The sequence below is a fragment of the Pipistrellus kuhlii genome, unplaced genomic scaffold (genome assembly GCF_014108245.1).
Source record: "Pipistrellus kuhlii isolate mPipKuh1 unplaced genomic scaffold, mPipKuh1.p scaffold_m20_p_24, whole genome shotgun sequence".
NCBI lineage: Eukaryota > Metazoa > Chordata > Mammalia > Chiroptera > Vespertilionidae > Pipistrellus > Pipistrellus kuhlii.
Window position 1 is genome coordinate 7,859,181 of NW_023425523.1, and position 17,193 is coordinate 7,876,373.

The 17,193-nt window shown below is 65.6% G+C and overlaps 1 protein-coding gene across 8 annotated transcripts; it reads right to left on the reverse strand.

Moving 5' to 3' along the window:
* Positions 1–2,697: 2,697 nt before the first annotated feature.
* On the reverse strand, positions 2,698–17,186 carry CELF3 (CUGBP Elav-like family member 3). Of its 8 annotated transcripts, XM_036453024.2 has the most exons (15): positions 17,104–17,186; positions 16,213–16,318; positions 14,965–15,047; positions 10,148–10,196; positions 9,654–9,782; positions 9,201–9,280; positions 8,101–8,244; positions 7,301–7,442; positions 7,016–7,165; positions 6,684–6,749; positions 6,331–6,504; positions 5,996–6,139; positions 5,014–5,156; positions 4,103–4,107; positions 2,698–3,611 (listed from the first exon to the last, which is right to left on the reverse strand). In XM_036453024.2, the coding sequence occupies exons 4-13, from the start codon at positions 10,194–10,196 to the stop codon at positions 5,029–5,031; spliced, it is 1,206 nt and encodes a 401-aa protein (XP_036308917.1). In that variant the 5' UTR covers positions 14,965–15,047; positions 16,213–16,318; positions 17,104–17,186; the 3' UTR covers positions 2,698–3,611; positions 4,103–4,107; positions 5,014–5,028. The 8 variants fall into 8 exon arrangements, with proteins under 8 accessions (XP_036308917.1, XP_036308914.1, XP_036308912.1 ...); XM_036453021.2 differs by lacking the exon at positions 17,104–17,186 and having other exon boundaries at positions 9,654–9,779; positions 16,213–16,626; XM_036453019.2 differs by lacking the exon at positions 17,104–17,186 and having other exon boundaries at positions 6,331–6,501; positions 16,213–16,626.
* Positions 17,187–17,193: the final 7 nt, after the last annotated feature.

The window sequence follows — 17,193 nt, forward strand, 5'->3', positions numbered from 1 at the left end:
CCCTTGGTAGCCCTGCCATGAGCCCATCAGCTGACCGGTACTCCCGCTGTGGGTGTGCACTGACCACCATATATATATGCCTAAGTCGTTCAGTCGCTTAGGCATACATATATATAGTTTAATTGATTTTTTTTTTTTTTTTTTTTTTTTTAAGGGGGGGAAGGAAAAGGGAGAGAAAGAGAAACATCTGAGAAACATTGACCGGCCACCTCCTGTACACCTCCTTTTGGGGATCAAACTTGCAACTCAGCATTTGCCCTGACTGGGAATTGAACTGTGACCTCTTGGTTCATGGGCTCATGGATGCTCAGTCACTGGGCCAAAGCTCTTAAAACCGAGGTGGGGAAATGGGATTCCTCGAAGGAATTATTCAGACTCCCCCGCCACCCCACTCCCTGTAGTCCCCCTCACTGAGGATGCTTTTCTCGATGCCTTTTGTTTCTATAACTGGAAGGCGTCTCCTGATACTGGCCATTAGCCTGTCAGCTCCGCTCTTCTGCCTGGAGTTCTTTTCCCTCCTTTCTCTTTCTGTTGCCATCAACAACGTCAGAGCAGCACCTCGATTATTTTAGAAGAAACTGGTGCTAAGCATCATTTTGCTTGGTCTGAAGTGAGGTGATGTTGTCACCCTACTTGTTCTCTGTCCCATTTTATCACCGAAGCTAACGGAACCCTCCCCTCCCTCCTGTACACACCCCCTGCTCTGTTGGGAACCAGCATGCCTGAGAAATCTGTTAGTAAGGAACCAGCCGGGAGCCTCTTTTCTGTCTCAGATGGCTGCCTGAGTGTTGCTGTCAAAGGACCTAGAGAATCCCTGCCCAAAGGTTGTTCTGTTTTCTCCAAAGACTGCTCTGTGTTTCCTCCACCCCTTCATTCAGCCTTGATTATCCACTGCTGCTCCGGAGAGGATGGGTGTGTGTGTGTGTGTCACAGCTCGTTGCAGGGACAGCGATCAGTGAGGCATCCCTCAGTGTCTGTGGGGCCCTGAGACCCGGAGGCTCCAGGAGGGAGGACACCTCCCCGCCTTGTTATATGCCAGCCCCATGGCCCACCCCACCCCCAGCCAGCCAGTCACTCCGGGAGGAGAAGCCCTTTGGGCAGAAACCCATCCCCTCTTTCTGTCCTGACCCAGAAACGGTTGCCAAGCCACAGAGACAGCTGAAGGGAAATTCATAATGTGGATAGCAGCTCTGTCCTCACACACACGCACCTCTTCCCGCCTCTGAACGTGCGCACACACACACACCCTCTGTGTAATGATTTCAGTGCTGGGTGCATGGCCAGGAGTCCCGCTGGGTTCTCTTCCTCCTGAAGTGAGGTGCCGTCCCTGATCTCTCCCGAGCCAGGAGCCCTGTCCTCCGGAAACGGCCCACAGAGACGTCTCTGTAGCGCTTGGCACGGTGCTGCTCTTGAACTTAGCGCGGGCAGTCTCCTGAGAGGAGGCCAGAGTGTGGGCCGAGGTGCCGTGGGGTGTGGGGGGTGACTCCTCACAGAACAGCTGTGACCGAGGCCAGGTGGTGGGGGAAGGTGAGCGCGTTTATAAGCAGGAACAGGAGGCGGGTGGGCAGTAAGAAGATGCTCAGAAGCCAGTGGCCCCTGCCCAGCCCCACGGCAGGCACAGGGAGTCCAGCAGCCAAGAGGCTTCCGGCTCAGCCTGCCGCCTGCTCCCGGGGCTCTTTGCCTGGAGTCAGAGCTGTGGAGAGCGGCTACAGTGTCCAGACAGGTTCAAGCCTCGGGCTAAGGAGAGGGCACAGTCCTCTCATGGCCACGTGCAAGTCCCAGCCCGGAGGGCAGAGGCCTCCCAGCACAATGATAGCCAACAGCTGGAGTTGTCAGCTTGAGCCTGTGGTCCAAACACGTGGCCCCACGTGCCTGAGTGACGTGGGTTTGATAGAGTTCAGGTGCATGTGGTTGAGTAGGACTGAAACCCCGGAGAATGTTGTAAGCATCTTGACCACGCCCTTACTTTGCCTGGTGGGATCGGGCTATAAAATGAAGACACAGTGTGTAGGTCATGGCACTGTCGCTAGCTCTCCATCAGAGAGGACAGCGTCCCACCGAGATCCAGCTTTCATTCTCTCGTCTGTCTTTTCTCCATCCTTCACCGCCCCCTCTCAGGCCCACCGAACCTGGCTGAGCTGGCGGCACATAAGACGCCCCGAGGCTGCATGTGCCGTGGCTGCCACAGGTGGTTGACGCTGGGAGGAGAGCACCATGGGCTCAGGGGTCTGACAACCTGGGTCCAACCCCCGCAGCGCCATGGCTCTGGGCAGCTGATTACCCTCCGAAGCCTCCCTTTCCTGTGTGTAACTTTACTTCCTGCCTCGCAGGAGTGCCGGGGGTTAAGTGAGGAAATACACATGTAGACTAAAAGCTTTGTAAAGGTGGTGGCACAGCCAGCTCCCGGGGTCCCCACTGGCCAGGGCAGGGCAGGTCAGAAGTCCTTAGCCTTTGGAGGGACGGGTGTGTGTGTGTGTGTGTGTGGTACAGGAGGGGCATCCGCAGAGCGCTGCAGAGTTAAGCCCCACAGAAGGGCGAGGGCGTGGGATCATAAGGTGGAGGCCTGGACACCACGCAAAGGCATGGGCGGGCCCTTCCGGAGAGTTCCCCCCACCCACCCCCCAAACTGCACTCTCCCCACTCCCCTCCTCCCGATGTGCACAAGCCCCCACCCTCAGCCTTTGGGGACTCTTTCGGTGCTTTTAATATTTTTCCTTTATTTAGACAGAAAAGATGAGCTCTTTAAAAGTAAAATGCAATAAATAAGTAAGTTAAGCATAGAGAAACGTCTGAAACGGACTCCCCGGGTCTCCCCGTAACCACTCCCACCCCCTCCCCACTTCCTTCCCCTAAAACCTTTTCCTAAAGAAAAACCCCCATTATCCCTCCCCACCCCCCTCCTCCCTAACACCCTGTTACCCCCAAAGCAAAGGGAGAGATCGAGAGAGAAGAAATTCGAGGGGAACATTGTCTAAACTCCCCGAAGAGAGATGGCAGCGTCCGGGCCGGGCGGGCCGGGCTGGGTAACGCACGCACGCACGGCTGGTGGTGGTATGTACACGGAGGGACCAGCAGACTGTAAACATTTTTAGGGGTTCGGGGAGGGCTTTTCCTCGTGAGAGGAGGAGGGTCTCTGTGGCTGACTGGCGGGGAGGCAGCCCTCGGGGCTCCCCCACACCCTCCTTGGAGGGGGCCCGTAGGGAGGCAGTGAGTTTTAGGGCTGGGAGCCCAGGGGTTAGGGGTGTCCTACCTCTAGCTGAGGGTGGCACGGAGCAAGGACCAGCTTCTGAGAGGCCCCTGATGCGGGGAAGAGGCCGGGTGGGCGGGCGGGGAGCAGGTGGGAGCCCCGAGGCCCTCCCGCCGGTCAGCTAGAACAGGCCCTGGGTGGGGGCGCAGGAGGCCCGTACAGGAGCCCCCCCAGAAGGCAGGTACCCCGAGCCTCAGGCCTGTCCCTCGCTCCCTCACAAAGGCCAGAGGGCACGGGGAGGACACGGGCCTTGCGGAGAGGCGGTGGCAGGAGCGGGTGTGTCCTGTCCCCCGCAGCCCAGCGGAGGCCCAGGGGTGTGCGGAGAGCCTGGGCCGGGCCGAGCCCCTTCCCGTGGCGTCGGGACCTGCGAGGAAGGAGACACGGTGACGCCATGGGGAAGGCGGCCACGCAGGTCCCGGCTGGGGGAGGGGAGGCGGCTGGAGTGGCTGAGGAAGGCATGTCACCAGAGAGAGGCCTCGGCCCAAACTGAACCTCCGGCCCCAGCCTGTGGACAGGGGGCAGGGAGGGAGGAGGTGGGAGGGAGGGCGGATGGTACAAGAAACCAAAGGCATTAGGAAGGAAATGCTAACAGCCCGTGAGAACAGAAAGGTGGGAAGATACAGACAGGGACCAGGGGGGAGAGGGGCCAGGAGACAGACAGCAGACAGGCAGGCAGAGAGGAGGAGGAGGAGCAGGAGCAGGTGCGGCGTTGGGACAGACCCCTGAGGAGAGAGCAGAGGGCCACGGGGCGGGCAGAGCAGGCGGGGGAGCCCAGGGCCCCCAGGGTGCTCTCATTCCTTTGGGGAAGGAACGGAGAAAGCCGGGGAGAGATGCACGGACACAGACCACAGTCACCAACCACTGTCAACCAAGCACGTCCCGAGAGCGGCCCCGGCCCTGAGCCTGGGCTGGGGGCGCTTCCCTCCGCGGCCCCCTCCCCGAACAACAGACAATCGGCTCCAAAGACAACACGCTCGTTCCATGCAACTTACAGGGGCCCGGAGCAGGGGTCCGGGGATGGGGGCTTCGGCCGACAATGGACACGGGCCCTGGGCTGGGGGCCCCCAGGGTGGGGGGAGTTAAGCAGCCAGGATTGGGGGGAAAGGGGAGAAACAGAAAATGTGGGTATTGTTCTTGGGTTGTATTTTTTTCAGGGGGGGTTTGGTCCAAAGGAGGTTGAACAACATAAAAGTAACCAAAGCTCACGGCTCCGGGCTGTGAGGTTGGGGGTGGAGGGGCCCCTTCAGGGAAGTTCACGGGCTCAGCATTGCAGTCCCCGCCACCTGAACCAGAGCTGTTCCCGGGAGGCCTGAGGCGGGGGCTCCCCATTCTGCTCTGTGCACTCTCCACGGGCCCAAGGCCACATCAAAACCACCTGGAGTTCAGGGCCCTGGGACCTGATATTCCAGCAGCAGGGAGTCTACGGCCCGGCTCCCACAATTCCACTCCAACCCAAAGGAAGACCAGCGAGACACACACAGACACATGGACACAGCAGATGAACAAGACCAGATATTAGGGAAGACCTGGGAGTGCACACGGATATGTAGTCTCTCTCTCTCTCTCTCTCTCTCTCTCTCTCTCTCTCTCTCTCTCTCGTGTTGGGGGGTGAGGCTTGGATGACTGGAAACCAGCCAGAGGCAGGCATCCCTGAGGCTGTGGGGACTGTGGGGGAGCAGTGGGAGGGAGGGAGGGCCTGGCTGCAGAGCGTGCCCAGAACACAGCCCGCAGCCACCAGCTGTGGAGGAGCCACGGGGCGGGAGCAGGACCCACCTGGGGCCTCAGTAGGGCCGGTTGGCGTCCTTGGGCCGCTTGAGCTGGACCTTGAGGCGCTTCATGCCAATCTGGAAGCCGTTCATGGCCTGGATGGCAGCCTGGGCGCTGGCCGGATTGTCGAAACTCACAAAGCCTGCGGTGAGAGGGGCATGAGGCCGGCCCGGCACCACCTGCTGCCCGCGGGCCCATTCAATGCCTGGCACAGGCCCAGCACACGGCCGGCCGGCCGGCAGATGCTGAGAGTGCAGCGGCCCAGCCACTCTCACTGGGACCTTCTTCCCAGCGCTCGCTGAGGGGGAGCGAGCCCCTTCCTCGGCCTGGGTGGTTGGGAACCCCCTCCACTCCCCCCTTCCCCCGGAAACGCTGCCTCCAGCCCCTCCATGACTTCTGAAGCAGGAGGACAAGACGTTGGCTTCCTCCCCTGAGCCTCGCAGGCAGAGGCCTGAAGGCAATCTAATCCGACTCCCGAAGCCTTCCTCTCGGAGCCAGACATCCCCTTGCAGAGCCCCCAGACCTCATGGAGCAAGGGGAAAGGGGACTCCGGTTTTCTGGAGGAGCGACAGGCCTGGGCAGCTGCTGGGAGCGGGTGTTCGGTGAACAAAAATGGTGGTGTTTGCTGACTCTTGGGCAATCTGGATTCCCAATGCTGGGCCCACTGCAACCGGCAGTGCTCCAAGTGTATCGGGCCTTGTCCTCGTTTGGAATTTGGCAAAAACGTGCCATAATTTATCTCCTAGGTCAGTGGTCTGCACGCCGTGGCTCTTTGGCCCCTTGCGTGTTCTAATGCCACTTGTTCAAAATAGACTCGCCCAGGCCGAAAACCGACTTCTGCGCGTGGGCCACGAAGTTTCAGTCGCACTGTACGTGCCCGCCCGCCCGCCGCACGTGGTATTTTGTGGAAGAGCCACACTCAAGGGGCCAAAGAGCCCCAGGTGGTTTGCCGACCGCTGTCCTAGGTCATCCTATTCTTACCAAAACACTTGCTCTGATTGGTGGCCCGGTCCACAAAGACTTTGGCTGAGATGACGTGGCCAAAGGGGACGAACATCTGGAGGATCTCGGAGTCCGTGAACTCCTGGGGCAGGTGGTAGATGAAGATGTTGCAGCCGTCAGGGCCTGGGGGGCAGCAGACAGGAAGAGCTCGGTGCCGGGGGACAGGCCTGGGAGAGCGGGTCCTGGGAGGACCAACACCGGCCGGGGCGCAGCCACCTCTCCCACCCACGGGGCCAGCGCTGGGCTTGGCCTGGCATAAGGGAGTCCAAGCCCTCGATCAGGGCACCCCATCCCCTGGGCCACCCAGGCTGCACCTTCCCGCTGCTGCTGCTGCTGCTGTTGCTGCTGCTGCTGCTGCTGCTGCTGCTGCTGCTGCTGCTGTTGCTGCTGCTGCTGCTGCTGGGGTGGAGGCGGGGGCTGCTGGGCGACCAGGGCAGGAGGCTGCGGGAACGCAGGTGCAACCAGGCTGTAGGCTGCTGGGTAGGCTGCTGGGGTGGGGAGACAGAGAGCTCCTGGGGCTCCCGAGATGCCCTGGCCCCGGCCTCCCGCCAGCCCTGTCTCCTCGCCCGCCCCTGGCCCAGGCGATGGAGTTGGCAGGGCTGCCCCAGTCCCCAGCCCCGGGCCTCTTCCGCCGTCATCCCTCCCCCCGGGCCGGGCCTGGGCTCACCGGTGTAGTGCTGCATGCCCGCGTAGGCCTGCTGCAGGGCGTCCACGGGGGCCGCGGGGCTCTGGGCTGGGGGGCAGAGCAGAGGCCGGCAGGTGGGGACCCGAGCCTCGCCTAGGCTCGGGCACGAAAGGAGAGGGTGGGCATGCACGGGCTCCCTGGCATTGGCAAGACGTGAGTCTGGCCGGCTGTGCAACCCCGGACAAGTCCCTCCACCTCTCTGCGCCTCCGCTGTCCCAACTGAGGACGGGGAGGAACGTCCCTGCCCGGATGACCGAGCAGGAGGCCTCTGCCCCGGGCTGGAGCCGGGAGGTGTGGGCAGCAGAGACTCCCACCTGGGTAGGGGTGCACCCCGTTGGGATACAGAGCATCAGGAGCAGGCTGCCCGGCGGGCTGGGTGGGCACCGGGCTGTAGCCGTTGACGCCCAGGGCGGCGGGGATCGCCGAGACGGGCGTGGCAGCGATGGCAGGAGGGGTGCTGGTTCCTGGGAGGAGAAGGCGACAGACGGAGCAGAGGAGCCGACACACACACACACACATGCATACAGACAGCCGGTCAGCGAGTCAGCCGGCTGACCCAGCGCCCCCCGGGCCCCTGCCCCGCCCCGCCCCGCCCTTACCTGAGGACGGGGTGATGGGGGTGGCGATGAGGCCGTTGGCATTGATGGCGGCCATGTGCTGCATCTGCACGGCAGCCATGGTGGCCATGGGGCTGAGGTAGGCACTGTGAGCCGCCACCAGGGCCGCCTGCTGCTGCATCAGCTGGGGGCGCGGGGAGAGGAGCGTGGGCCCGCGCCCTGCCCGGCTCCCTGCCCACCCCGGGCACTGGGAGGGAGGGGGCGGGACCCGGGCCGGGCAACTGGGAGGGAGGGGGCGGGACCCGGGGCTGGGCGCTGGGAGGGAGGGGGCGGGACCCGGGCCGGGCAACTGGGAGGGAGGGGGCGGGACCCGGGCCGGGCAACTGGGAGGGAGGGGGCGGGACCCGGGGCTGGGTGCTGGAGGGAGGGGGCAGGACCCGGGGCTGGGCACCGGGAGGGAGGGGGCGGGACCCGGGGCTGGGCACCGGGAGGGAGGGGGCAGGACCCGGGGGCTGGGCGCTGGGGGGAGGGGGCGGGACCCGGGGCTGGGCGCTGTGGGGAGGGTGCGGGACCCGGGGCTGGGCGCTGGGGGGAGGGGGTGGGACCCGGGGCTGGGCGCTGGGAGGGAGGGGGCAGGTCCCGGGGGCTGGGTGCTGGGGGAAGGGGGCTGGACCTGGGGCTGGGTGCTGGAGGGAGGGGGCAGGTCCCGGGGCTGGGCGCTGGGGGGAGGGGGCGGGACCCGGGGCTGGGCGCTGGGGGGAGGGGGTGGGACCCGGGGCTGGGCGCTGGGGGGAGGGGGCGGGACCCATGAGGAGTGGGTGGGCCGCGGGGGCGGTGCTCACGGCCTGGGTGTAGGCGCTGTAGGCTCCGAACTGGAGGGCGATGGGGCTGAACATGCCCAGCTGGGTGGCCACCTGCTGCATCCGGCGGAGACCGCGCTCCTTCTCCGTGTCGGCAAACTTCACCACCAGGCTGGACGAGGCGCCCTGGGCACGGCCCACGGCGGTCAGGGGCAGAGCGGGCTCCCCCGAGCCCCGGACCGGCTCAGGCCCACCCTGGATGGCCTCCGGGGAAGCAGCCATCAGAGCGGCTCCGTCCAAAGGGCAGGCTCTCCGCCCCCCACTCCCCCCCCCACCTCACTAGAGGCCAGAAGACGCTGGGGAGGGCGAAGGCCCGTGCTGGGAAGGCAGGGGCCTTGCTGGCTGCTCCACGGGGATTTGGAGCGGGAAATGCGGGGTGTGTGTGTGTGTGTGTGTGTGTGTGTGTCAGGTTAATCTCAGGCTGGTCATCTCAGGCTGGTCGGGCCTTGCTGCTGCCCTACCCCTTTCCTCAGTCCCCAGCCCCCACACCCAGCCCCCAGGCTTAGGGGATGCAGCCTCAAAGTTGAGCACCAGTGTGCACCAAACAAGCCAAACTGGAACCTTCGCGAGGATCGTTGTCGAGCTGGAATCTGAGTGCACGTCTCCACCTCGCGCTGCAGCAAGGCCCTGGCTAAGTGCCCGTGACCCCCTCCCTCTGAGGCCTCAGGTGAGCGGGCGCCTGCGGGGGGGCAGCTAGTGGGGGCACGGTGTGGGCTCTGCACCCCGTGAGTGCAGCCCCTGACCCAGTGCTCAGGGCTGGGGTACGAGGGGCCCAGCCAGGGTGTGTGTGTGTGGGGGGGGGGGGGAAGGTGGAGAAGAGGGGGGAGATGGGAAGAGGCTGAGGAGGGTGCGGGTAGGAGAGGAGGGTGAGGGCGTTTGGATTGAAGATGAGGTTCAGGGACGAGAGACGAAAGGTAGGGAGACGCTATTCGAAACGTGAAGGTGTCCCTAACAAGTCTGATGCTCCTGCCGGAAAATTCCTTCCCATCAAATTCAAAGCCCCTGTGGGGAGCGGACCGGCCCCTCTGGGCCAGGGCTGGCCGCGGGCCAGGCGGGCGGGAGAGGCCTGGGGGGGGGCTCACCGGCAGGGTCCGGCTGCTGTGAAGGGTGTTGATGGCCGCCTGGGCCTCGGCGTGGGTCTGGAACTTCACGAAGGCGCAGCCTGAGAATCCCGGGGCGAGGAGGAAGGAGTGAGCACCCACTTTTGAGGCCCCCACTGTCCCCATTGCCCCAGAAGCTGGCGGGCCGGACAGCCGGAGGGCCGGGGCGGGCAGGCTGGGGTAGGTGGGCCCGGGCAGGTGGGCCGGGGCAGGCGGGCTGGGGTAGGTGGGCCCGGGCAGGTGGGCCGGGGCAGGCGGGCCTGGGCGGGCGGGCTGGGGTAGGTGGGCCGGGGCAGGTGGGCCTGGGCGGGCGGGCTGGGGTAGGTGGGCCGGGGCAGGTGGGCCTGGGCGGGCGGGCTGGGGTAGGTGGGCCGGGGCGGGCGGCCGGAGGGCAGGGGCAAGCGGGCCTGGGCGGGCGGCCGGGCCCCCGGGTACCTTTGCTGGTGCCGTCCGGCCCCCGCAGCACAGTGCACTCGTCGATGGTCCCGAAAGGCTCGAACATCTTGCGGACGTCCTCATCTGTCTGCTGCTTCCCGAGCATCCCCACAAACAGCTTCCGGTCTTCTGGGGACAGGCGGTAGGAGGGGGCATGGGCAGGGCCCCCGGGTGCGTTCCCGCCGCCCCAGCCTGGGACAGGCAGGGACCCCGCCCTTCCCCTGCAGCCCAGACCTCACCCTGGGGACCAGCGGTTTGGGTGTGAACGGGGTGAAGGCGCAGTCACACAGTGGGCCCATCCCCTTCCTGAAGGACCCGCAGTCCCCGCGGGGCCTCAGCCCTGCCGTCTCTAGGCTGGGCTGACTCCCCTCCCCGCGTGCCACGCTGACTGCCATGCCGACCTGGACTGGGAAGCCTTCGCAGCTCTGGCTTCCTTCCTCAGAAAGGCTGCCCCACGGCTAGGCCCAGCCCTGAGTCCAAAGGTGCACACCTACCTCCGCGGCTCTCGCTGTCGGCTGGCTTCACCTGGATTGGCCTGTTCATCTGGAGGAGAGAAGAGAAGGCGGGTGTGGGGCCCTCCCCGGACGGACACCCAGGAGCCCTCCCCAGGCCGGGGCCTGCAGGAGGCCAGAGGGCGGGAACCCAGGCCCAGGAGCCTTCTAACGTGCTGGCGGGGAGGAAGGGATGGGGCCTATTCTGACTCAGGATCAGGACCGGAGGGACTTAGAGGCTGTGGAAGGAGCGAGGTAGAGAAGGATGCTCATGGGCACAGCACCAGGCTCAGGTGAGCCCCGGACGCCGTGGGCAGGGGTAGGGGCTGCTCTCCTCGAGGGACGGAGGGGGCTGCCCACAGGACCCGGCCCCGAGGCAGAGCCCAGCCAACGGGCTGGCCCACGAGAGCTGTCGCACTTCTACACGCACTTCCACACGGGAGCGACGGAGGCCACCCTCAGAGGCCCCTGAAGACGACTCTATACTGAGGGAGACCCCGCAGATGCCCCAACTTCCTCCTGACCCCTAGAGGAGTGGCTGCCTCTCTTTCCGCCCCCCCTACACCTCTTGACCCCAGGGGGAAGGCATCCGGGCAGCACAAAGGGAGCAGATGCCCAGTCTCCGTGGCAACGGGAGAACGTGCGCCATGGCAACCGCCCACTCAGCCTGATTTATCCGTCCCCGTCGCCCTGGCGACCGTGGTGACGTCATCACTTCTGCTGCTCGCACACCGTAGAAGGAGTGGGGATGGGGGTGGGAACGGGGTATGCCGAGGGTGAAGCATTGGGTGGGGGCTGAGTGGTGGGAGAGGGAGGCATGCTGAGCTGGCCCTGCGGGGGGGGGGGGGTGGCATGCTGTCTCTCCTCCCTCCCTCCCCCATCAAGTCCTTGGTGTCCCACAGACAGGCCGCCCTGGAGGAGGCTGCTGTCCCAGGCCCTTTGGAGATTCTCCCTCTTTTCCCTGTGCCTGGGTTCCCCAGCCTCTCCCTTTTGTTCAGCGGAAACGCAGACAGACATCCCAGCTCCACTCCCGGGTTCCTGCAGGAGAGGCCGTGGGGGTGACTCCTGCAGGTTGGTCTCCTAAGCCGGGGTGGGGAGCATCCTGGGGACCAGAGAGGGAGGGGCACGGCTCCGTCGTCCCTGCCTGAGCATATGCTGCTAATAAGGACTGACCAACGGGGACAGACCTGGCCACCCCACTCATCTGAGGGCAGGCCAGGCCTGTTCCAGTGAGCAGACCTGAGTTAACACACAGCCGCTTGTCTTCCTCCTGAGGGCGGGCTCACGTGGCCCTCAGGGCGGCCCTGGGCCTGGAGGACTGGCCCTGTGCCCAACAGCTGGGCGGCCTCGGCCCGTCATTTCTCTCCCCGTCTGTGGAACAGCTGGATCGGGCGGTCCTGGGCCAGGCGCCCCTCAGCGTTCACATTCCAGCCTGGAGGACTGAATCCTCACTCCACACGGAGAAGGAAGGCAGAAGCCCCGGGTCCCCCGCCCCCCACGGGACCTTCTCCCGGCATCCCAGTCCGTCCGGCATCCCAGTCCGTCTGGCATCCCAGTCCGTCTGGCATCCCAGTCCGTCCGGCATCCCAGTCCGTCTGGCGGGCCCGCTGGCCAGGGATCCCGGCCTGGGTCAGACCTAAGCCCCGCCTCAACCGGTAGTCCTGCCTCCCCCCCACCCCACCCCCAATCTGAGAGCAGCTGGCTGGGAGGGGGTCACCCAAATCCTCAGGCCAGTCTCAGCCGGCTTTATCCTCCACCAATCGGGGATTATCCCGTCTGCGGTCCCATCTCCTCAGGAGGGTGTGTGTGTGTAGCAAGGGCTGGGGGTCAGAGGCTCAGGCTCCTGGTCTTGCACCCTCCTCGTCCTGCACTGTCACCCAAGCCACCAGGAAGTCCCTCCCAGGCCCCTCCGTTGGAACCACACACACACACACACACACACACACACACACACGGGCCAGAACCAGGGTGCCCGTGTCCGGGAATTCTCATGGCTGCCCCTGACCCCTTCCCAACAGGCCCCGGGGGGGGTTGCTGTTGTAGTTGGGGCCAGGGAACCTGGGGCCAGGGAAAGAGGATGGCCCTCCCCGCACAGGCACAGAAATAGCACATCCGTGCCCGGCCCGGCCGGGGAGGACCCGCACAAAGGCACACCCCGCACTCGAGTGTGCGGACTGCAGCCCCGACCACATGGCCAGGGCTTCCACTCCCTCCCAGCGGCCTCCCCGGGGCCCCGTGCCCTGTCGTCCTGGCACTTCCTGTGGGACAGGGAGTCTTTGTTAGCTCCGCTCAGCACACCTGCCCCCTCCCCTGAGCCCAGCTGGGCTCTGTTTACCTAGCAACCCAGCCTGCTGCCTCTCCCCTGGCTACTGCCGCCAGGTGCTGAGGCCGCCCCGGCGCCTCCCAACCAGGAAGGGGGCTCTTGGACTCCAACCCAGAGGACGGAGGGCCCCTCCCCAGCGGGGTCACTTGTAAGACCCACTTCCAAGAACAGCTCCTCTCCCCACCCCCCGGGGGGCGCAGGCCACACGCAGGTCCTTCCCTGGGACCCGAGCCCACTGCCCACAGGAGCTGGCCGGGCCATGTGCCTAGAGCGGGATTTGGGCCCACGTAGAGGGGGAGAGGCAGGCCAGGGGGAACCCTCACTCCCACCTCCAGGAGGCCACACCCCCTCCCAGGAGGAACCCAGGCAGGGCCACTCCTGGTCCCTGTATCAGGGGCCCAAGCCCAGCCTTCCCCTAAGGTGGTGGCAGCGCCTGGCTCTGGAGGGACAGAGGCAGGGAGGAAGGAGAGAGGCCGTGAGCCCGTTAGGGGAGAGCCTGCACTGGGAGGGCATGCGGAGGGGAGAGTAGGAGGAACTGCCCAGCACAACTGTGCAAGAGCTGGCACACACTGCACACACACACACACACTCACACACTCACTCACACTCACACACACACACACACACACACTCAATGCTGCCAGGATGGCCGGGGCAGAGAAAAGTCCTGGTGACACGAAGGGTCAGGACATCTGCTCCCTAGACCGCCCTGGTCTGCTCCCCCAAGCTCAGCATGGGGGCCCCTTTGGAGGACAGAACCCCTCATTTCCTGCCAGACTCCCAGACTCGGCCGGTCCCTCTGCATCCTGCCCTCTGGTCAGCGTCTCCTGGGAGCTGGGGGCCGGCTAGACAATCATTAACTGGGGTGCGCTCTCCCTCACCTCCCCCCCTGCGCCCATCTCCTCTGGAAGCGAACATGGAGCCTCTCCACACCCAGGAGGGGGCCTGCTGAGCCCCGCAGGCAGCTGGGGGCAGCTCCCCTCCCCGCTGGCCCGGGCCTGGGCTCACACCCCAGCTCCAGGCTCCCTTTCTCTCCGACTCCCTGGCTCACACCCCAGCCCCAGGCTCCCTTCCTCTCCGTCTCCCTGGCCCTTCGTTTCCGCGGGGTCTCTGAGAGACGGGAGATGACGGGGCGGGGGTGGGGGGGGTGGGGGGGTGAGACAGACAGCCGTGGGGTGAAAACTGTGGCTTCATCAGGGCCGAGGGGAAAGGAGAGGAGGGAACGCTGCCATGTCAGGCGACAGGCACCAGGCTTCCCAGGGATGCGTGGGCCCATCCCACACGCCTGGCCTGTTGGCTGCCACACACGCGTGCATGTGCGCGCACACGTGCTCCTGGGATTCCGAGCCTGCCCACACGCACGCACAGACCTGAGCTCTGAGCAATGGCCGCTCTGGGCCGCCTCGCAACCCACCGAGACCAGACAGCGGGCGAGAGCAGGGAGCTGGCCGCTGGCTGGCCGTCCTGGCCGTGCTCAGGGCGGAGGGCCGAAGAGGTGGGGGCTGGCAGCGGCTGAAGCAGCTCTAATTTTCCCAGGAGCCCCCCCCCCCTTCCCCCATCCGTCTCCTCTGCTTCCTTCCCAGGAGGAGATGGAGGCTCAGCCCGCACTCCATGTCCTGCCTGAGGGGGAGCAGAGGCAGGGACAGGCGTGTCTCCAGCGCCCAGACGCTGCTTAGCAAGTGTTTGCTCAGAGGAGGGAGGGGGAGCGTTCAGGAAGTGTCTCTGGGGTTCACTGCGCTAGTGACCACCGAAGCAGCTAGAGAGCTAAAGTGATCAGCTCAGTGGCCTTCCCTGTGGGGTGTGTGTGGGGGTCTGAGATGCTTCACCTGCCCGCCCAGGCCGGGGACAGTCTGCACGGCTGGCTGAGAGGAAGGGACAGAGAGTCCTGCTCTGGCCGGAGCCAGGCCACCTCCGTGGGGCAGGGCCTGACTGTCCCCTGCGGTGGCTGCCCACACGCATTCGCCCCCTGGGCTTTTTCCCACCGGGACCCGCCTGGGCCCAGCTCCGCCCTGGTGCCCTCGGCCCTGTTCCTTCCCTCTTCTCTCCCTGGAAGGCAGGAGGCGAGCCTGTGCGAGTGCAGAAGCCGGCACAGTGATGCCAGGCCGGCAGGGCCCAGGTGCCCATCTCGGCAGCCGGTGCCCCTCCCCAGCTCACAGCCAGGCTTCCTCCCCAGAGCCGGGGGGAGGGGGGCCTCCGCTCACTCTGCCCACACGTGGTGTCCAAAGTCTCCTCCCCAGACCTCCCCACCAGCCAGTCCTCCCTCTCAGGGCCACCCGTGGACAGGCTGGGAGGCAGAGACAGGGCCTTGCTGACCGCTCCTTCCACGAGAGAAGAAACGCGTCTACAGCAAGGACAGAAGCGCGAGGAGAGAGGAGCTCCTGGTGGCCAGAGGAGGCGGGAGACAGGCTCGGTGTCCTGGGAAGGCGTCCGGCCCCCGGCCCCTGGCCCCTGCGAAGGCCCCGCTCGGCCCCCGGGCCCTGGGGAGGCCGGGACTCACCCCTGGAAGCGTCTTCTGTTCGTGCAGGGCGCTCTGGGCCTTCAGGGCTGAATCGCGGGCACAGTATGTCAGGAAGGCACATCCTGAGGAGGGGCGGGGGCAGAGAGGCCGGGCGGGGGTGAGCCCCGGGTCTCCCCTCCCCGAAGGCCCCCTCCCCCAGGAGAACGAGGTCTGGGAAGCTGGTCCCTTCTTGCCACTTTCCACCTACTGGGGTGGGGGAGGCATCCTGCCCCGGGGTGGGGGGTGTCTCTGGGTTGATGAGCCTGGACCTGGGACCCCCAGGCCAGGAGGCTTACGTGGTGGAGGCGATGGGAGCAGGAGAGCACGGGGTGGGGGTGGGGGTGGGGGGCTGCTGGGAGGAGGGCTGTCTGTGGGGGGAGGAGGAGTGGCATGTGCCGTGTGGTTTCCTCTCTTCCTCAGCTGATCTCCTCTCCTCTTCCTCCTTCGCCTCTACCTCCCTCCATCTTGGTCATCATCACCCCTCTCCTCTCCCGTTTTCCCTGTTTCCTCACTTCCCTCCCTCTCTCGGGGAGGCAGAAGGGGAAGGGAGAGCGGGCTGGAGGGGAAGGGGAAGGAAGAGCATCGGCGGAGCCCCGGTGGAGGGGGAGGCAGCGTGGCCCCGAGGACCCCAGTGGCCGGAGCTGTCCAAGTGCTGACCCCGGGCCCGGCCCAGCTCAGGCATACGGCACATGCACGGGCCTGAGGCGCATCCTCCCGGCCTCCAGCTCGTAACTTCTGAGTCCCACACCCTCCCTCCCTCATCCCCGGCTTCCCGGGTCCAGACCTCAGGCCTGGGACTGCCCTGCCTGGCCCCTGGCTACTCTTTGTAGATGGAGCACCTGACCCCGGGTCCTGCCCTCCATCCCAGGAGGAGCTGTGGCTGCTACGACTCTCTACACACACGCACACACACGCACGCACACGTACACACACACGTATACACACACACACAGCTGCTTATCTCCTGAACCAGTTCTCTTATCCCTCCATCGCTCCTCGCGATGTTCACCCACAACATCACCCCCTCGGCCCTGGGACCCACATCTCTGCAGCCCCCTGAACAACTCTTTCTCTAGGAGGTCCTCCCTGCCCCCACCCGGGCTCCCTGGCCCCCCTAGCTGAGTCCTCTTTTAACTCTTCCCTCACACGCCCAGCCCAGAAACTCTTAGTTCCAGATCGGCCCTTTCCAGCCACTCCAGCCCTCTGCCTCCGCCCGCCCTCCTCCCAGCCCCCAGCCCGACCCCTCACCCTTGTGCAGCCCCGTGTACTTGTCCTTGATGACAGTCAGCTCGAAGATCCGACCAAACTGTTCGAAGAGGGGCTTCAGGTCCTTTTCCTCCAGGTGCCTCGGGATCTGCCCCACAAACAGCTTGATGGCATCCGGCTCCTTCATCGGGGCGGCCCGGGAGGAGGGGCCGAGGGGAGCGGGGAGAGGCCGGGGGGCCAGGGGGCGCTGCCCGGCAGGCAGGCAAGCGGGAGGGGCCGGGGGGGGGGGCAAGGGGTGGGCGCTGGCTTCCCCGGGCCCCTGAGCAGGTGCTGAGCGGAGGGGCAGCTCCTCACACAAAGGAGCCCGGGGAGTTGAGGGCTCGGGGTCAAGGGTCTAGGCAGGCACTGTCATGCCACCAGGGGGCATAGCCCAAACAAACGGTCTCCTCCCCGGGATTTGGCAAAAAAATCCCAGGATGGGGGTCAGGATGGCCAAGACCTGGAGGGTAGGGTGGTCCGGGGGGTTGGGGGGAGCTGGGAACTGGGGGCTGAGATGAGAGCTGGAGGTGGGGAAAGGGTCCGAGGAGAGCAAGGGGATGGAAGCTGGGAGAGTTAGGGGCCTGATGCACGGCCTTGAGGGGGGGGGGTGTGGGATTTGAGGGGGACAGGGGGACCCCCGGTGTGGGGGGCAGGTGGGGCTCCTGTTGGCTTCCCTGAGAGGACACCTCCCCTGTGGCCGATCCTTCTGCTGGGTCCGAAGATCCCCGGTGCCCGACGCTCGATCTCTGATGGCGGCAGGGCTCGGGGGTCCCTTCTGCCCTGCCACCCCCCCCCCCCCTCAGGTCCTCCCCTCAGCCCCCCTCCCACCCCACCCCGGCCCGGGCCTGGGCTGCCGGCTGCTCCCGCGGCTGGGGTGCCTGCCTTCCCGGTCACCTGGGTCCCGGAGCTGCGCTCTCCAGCCGCGTTCTCCTCAACAAAAACCTCCCCCCTCCACACCCCCTCCCGCCCCCGCCTCCCCTCCCC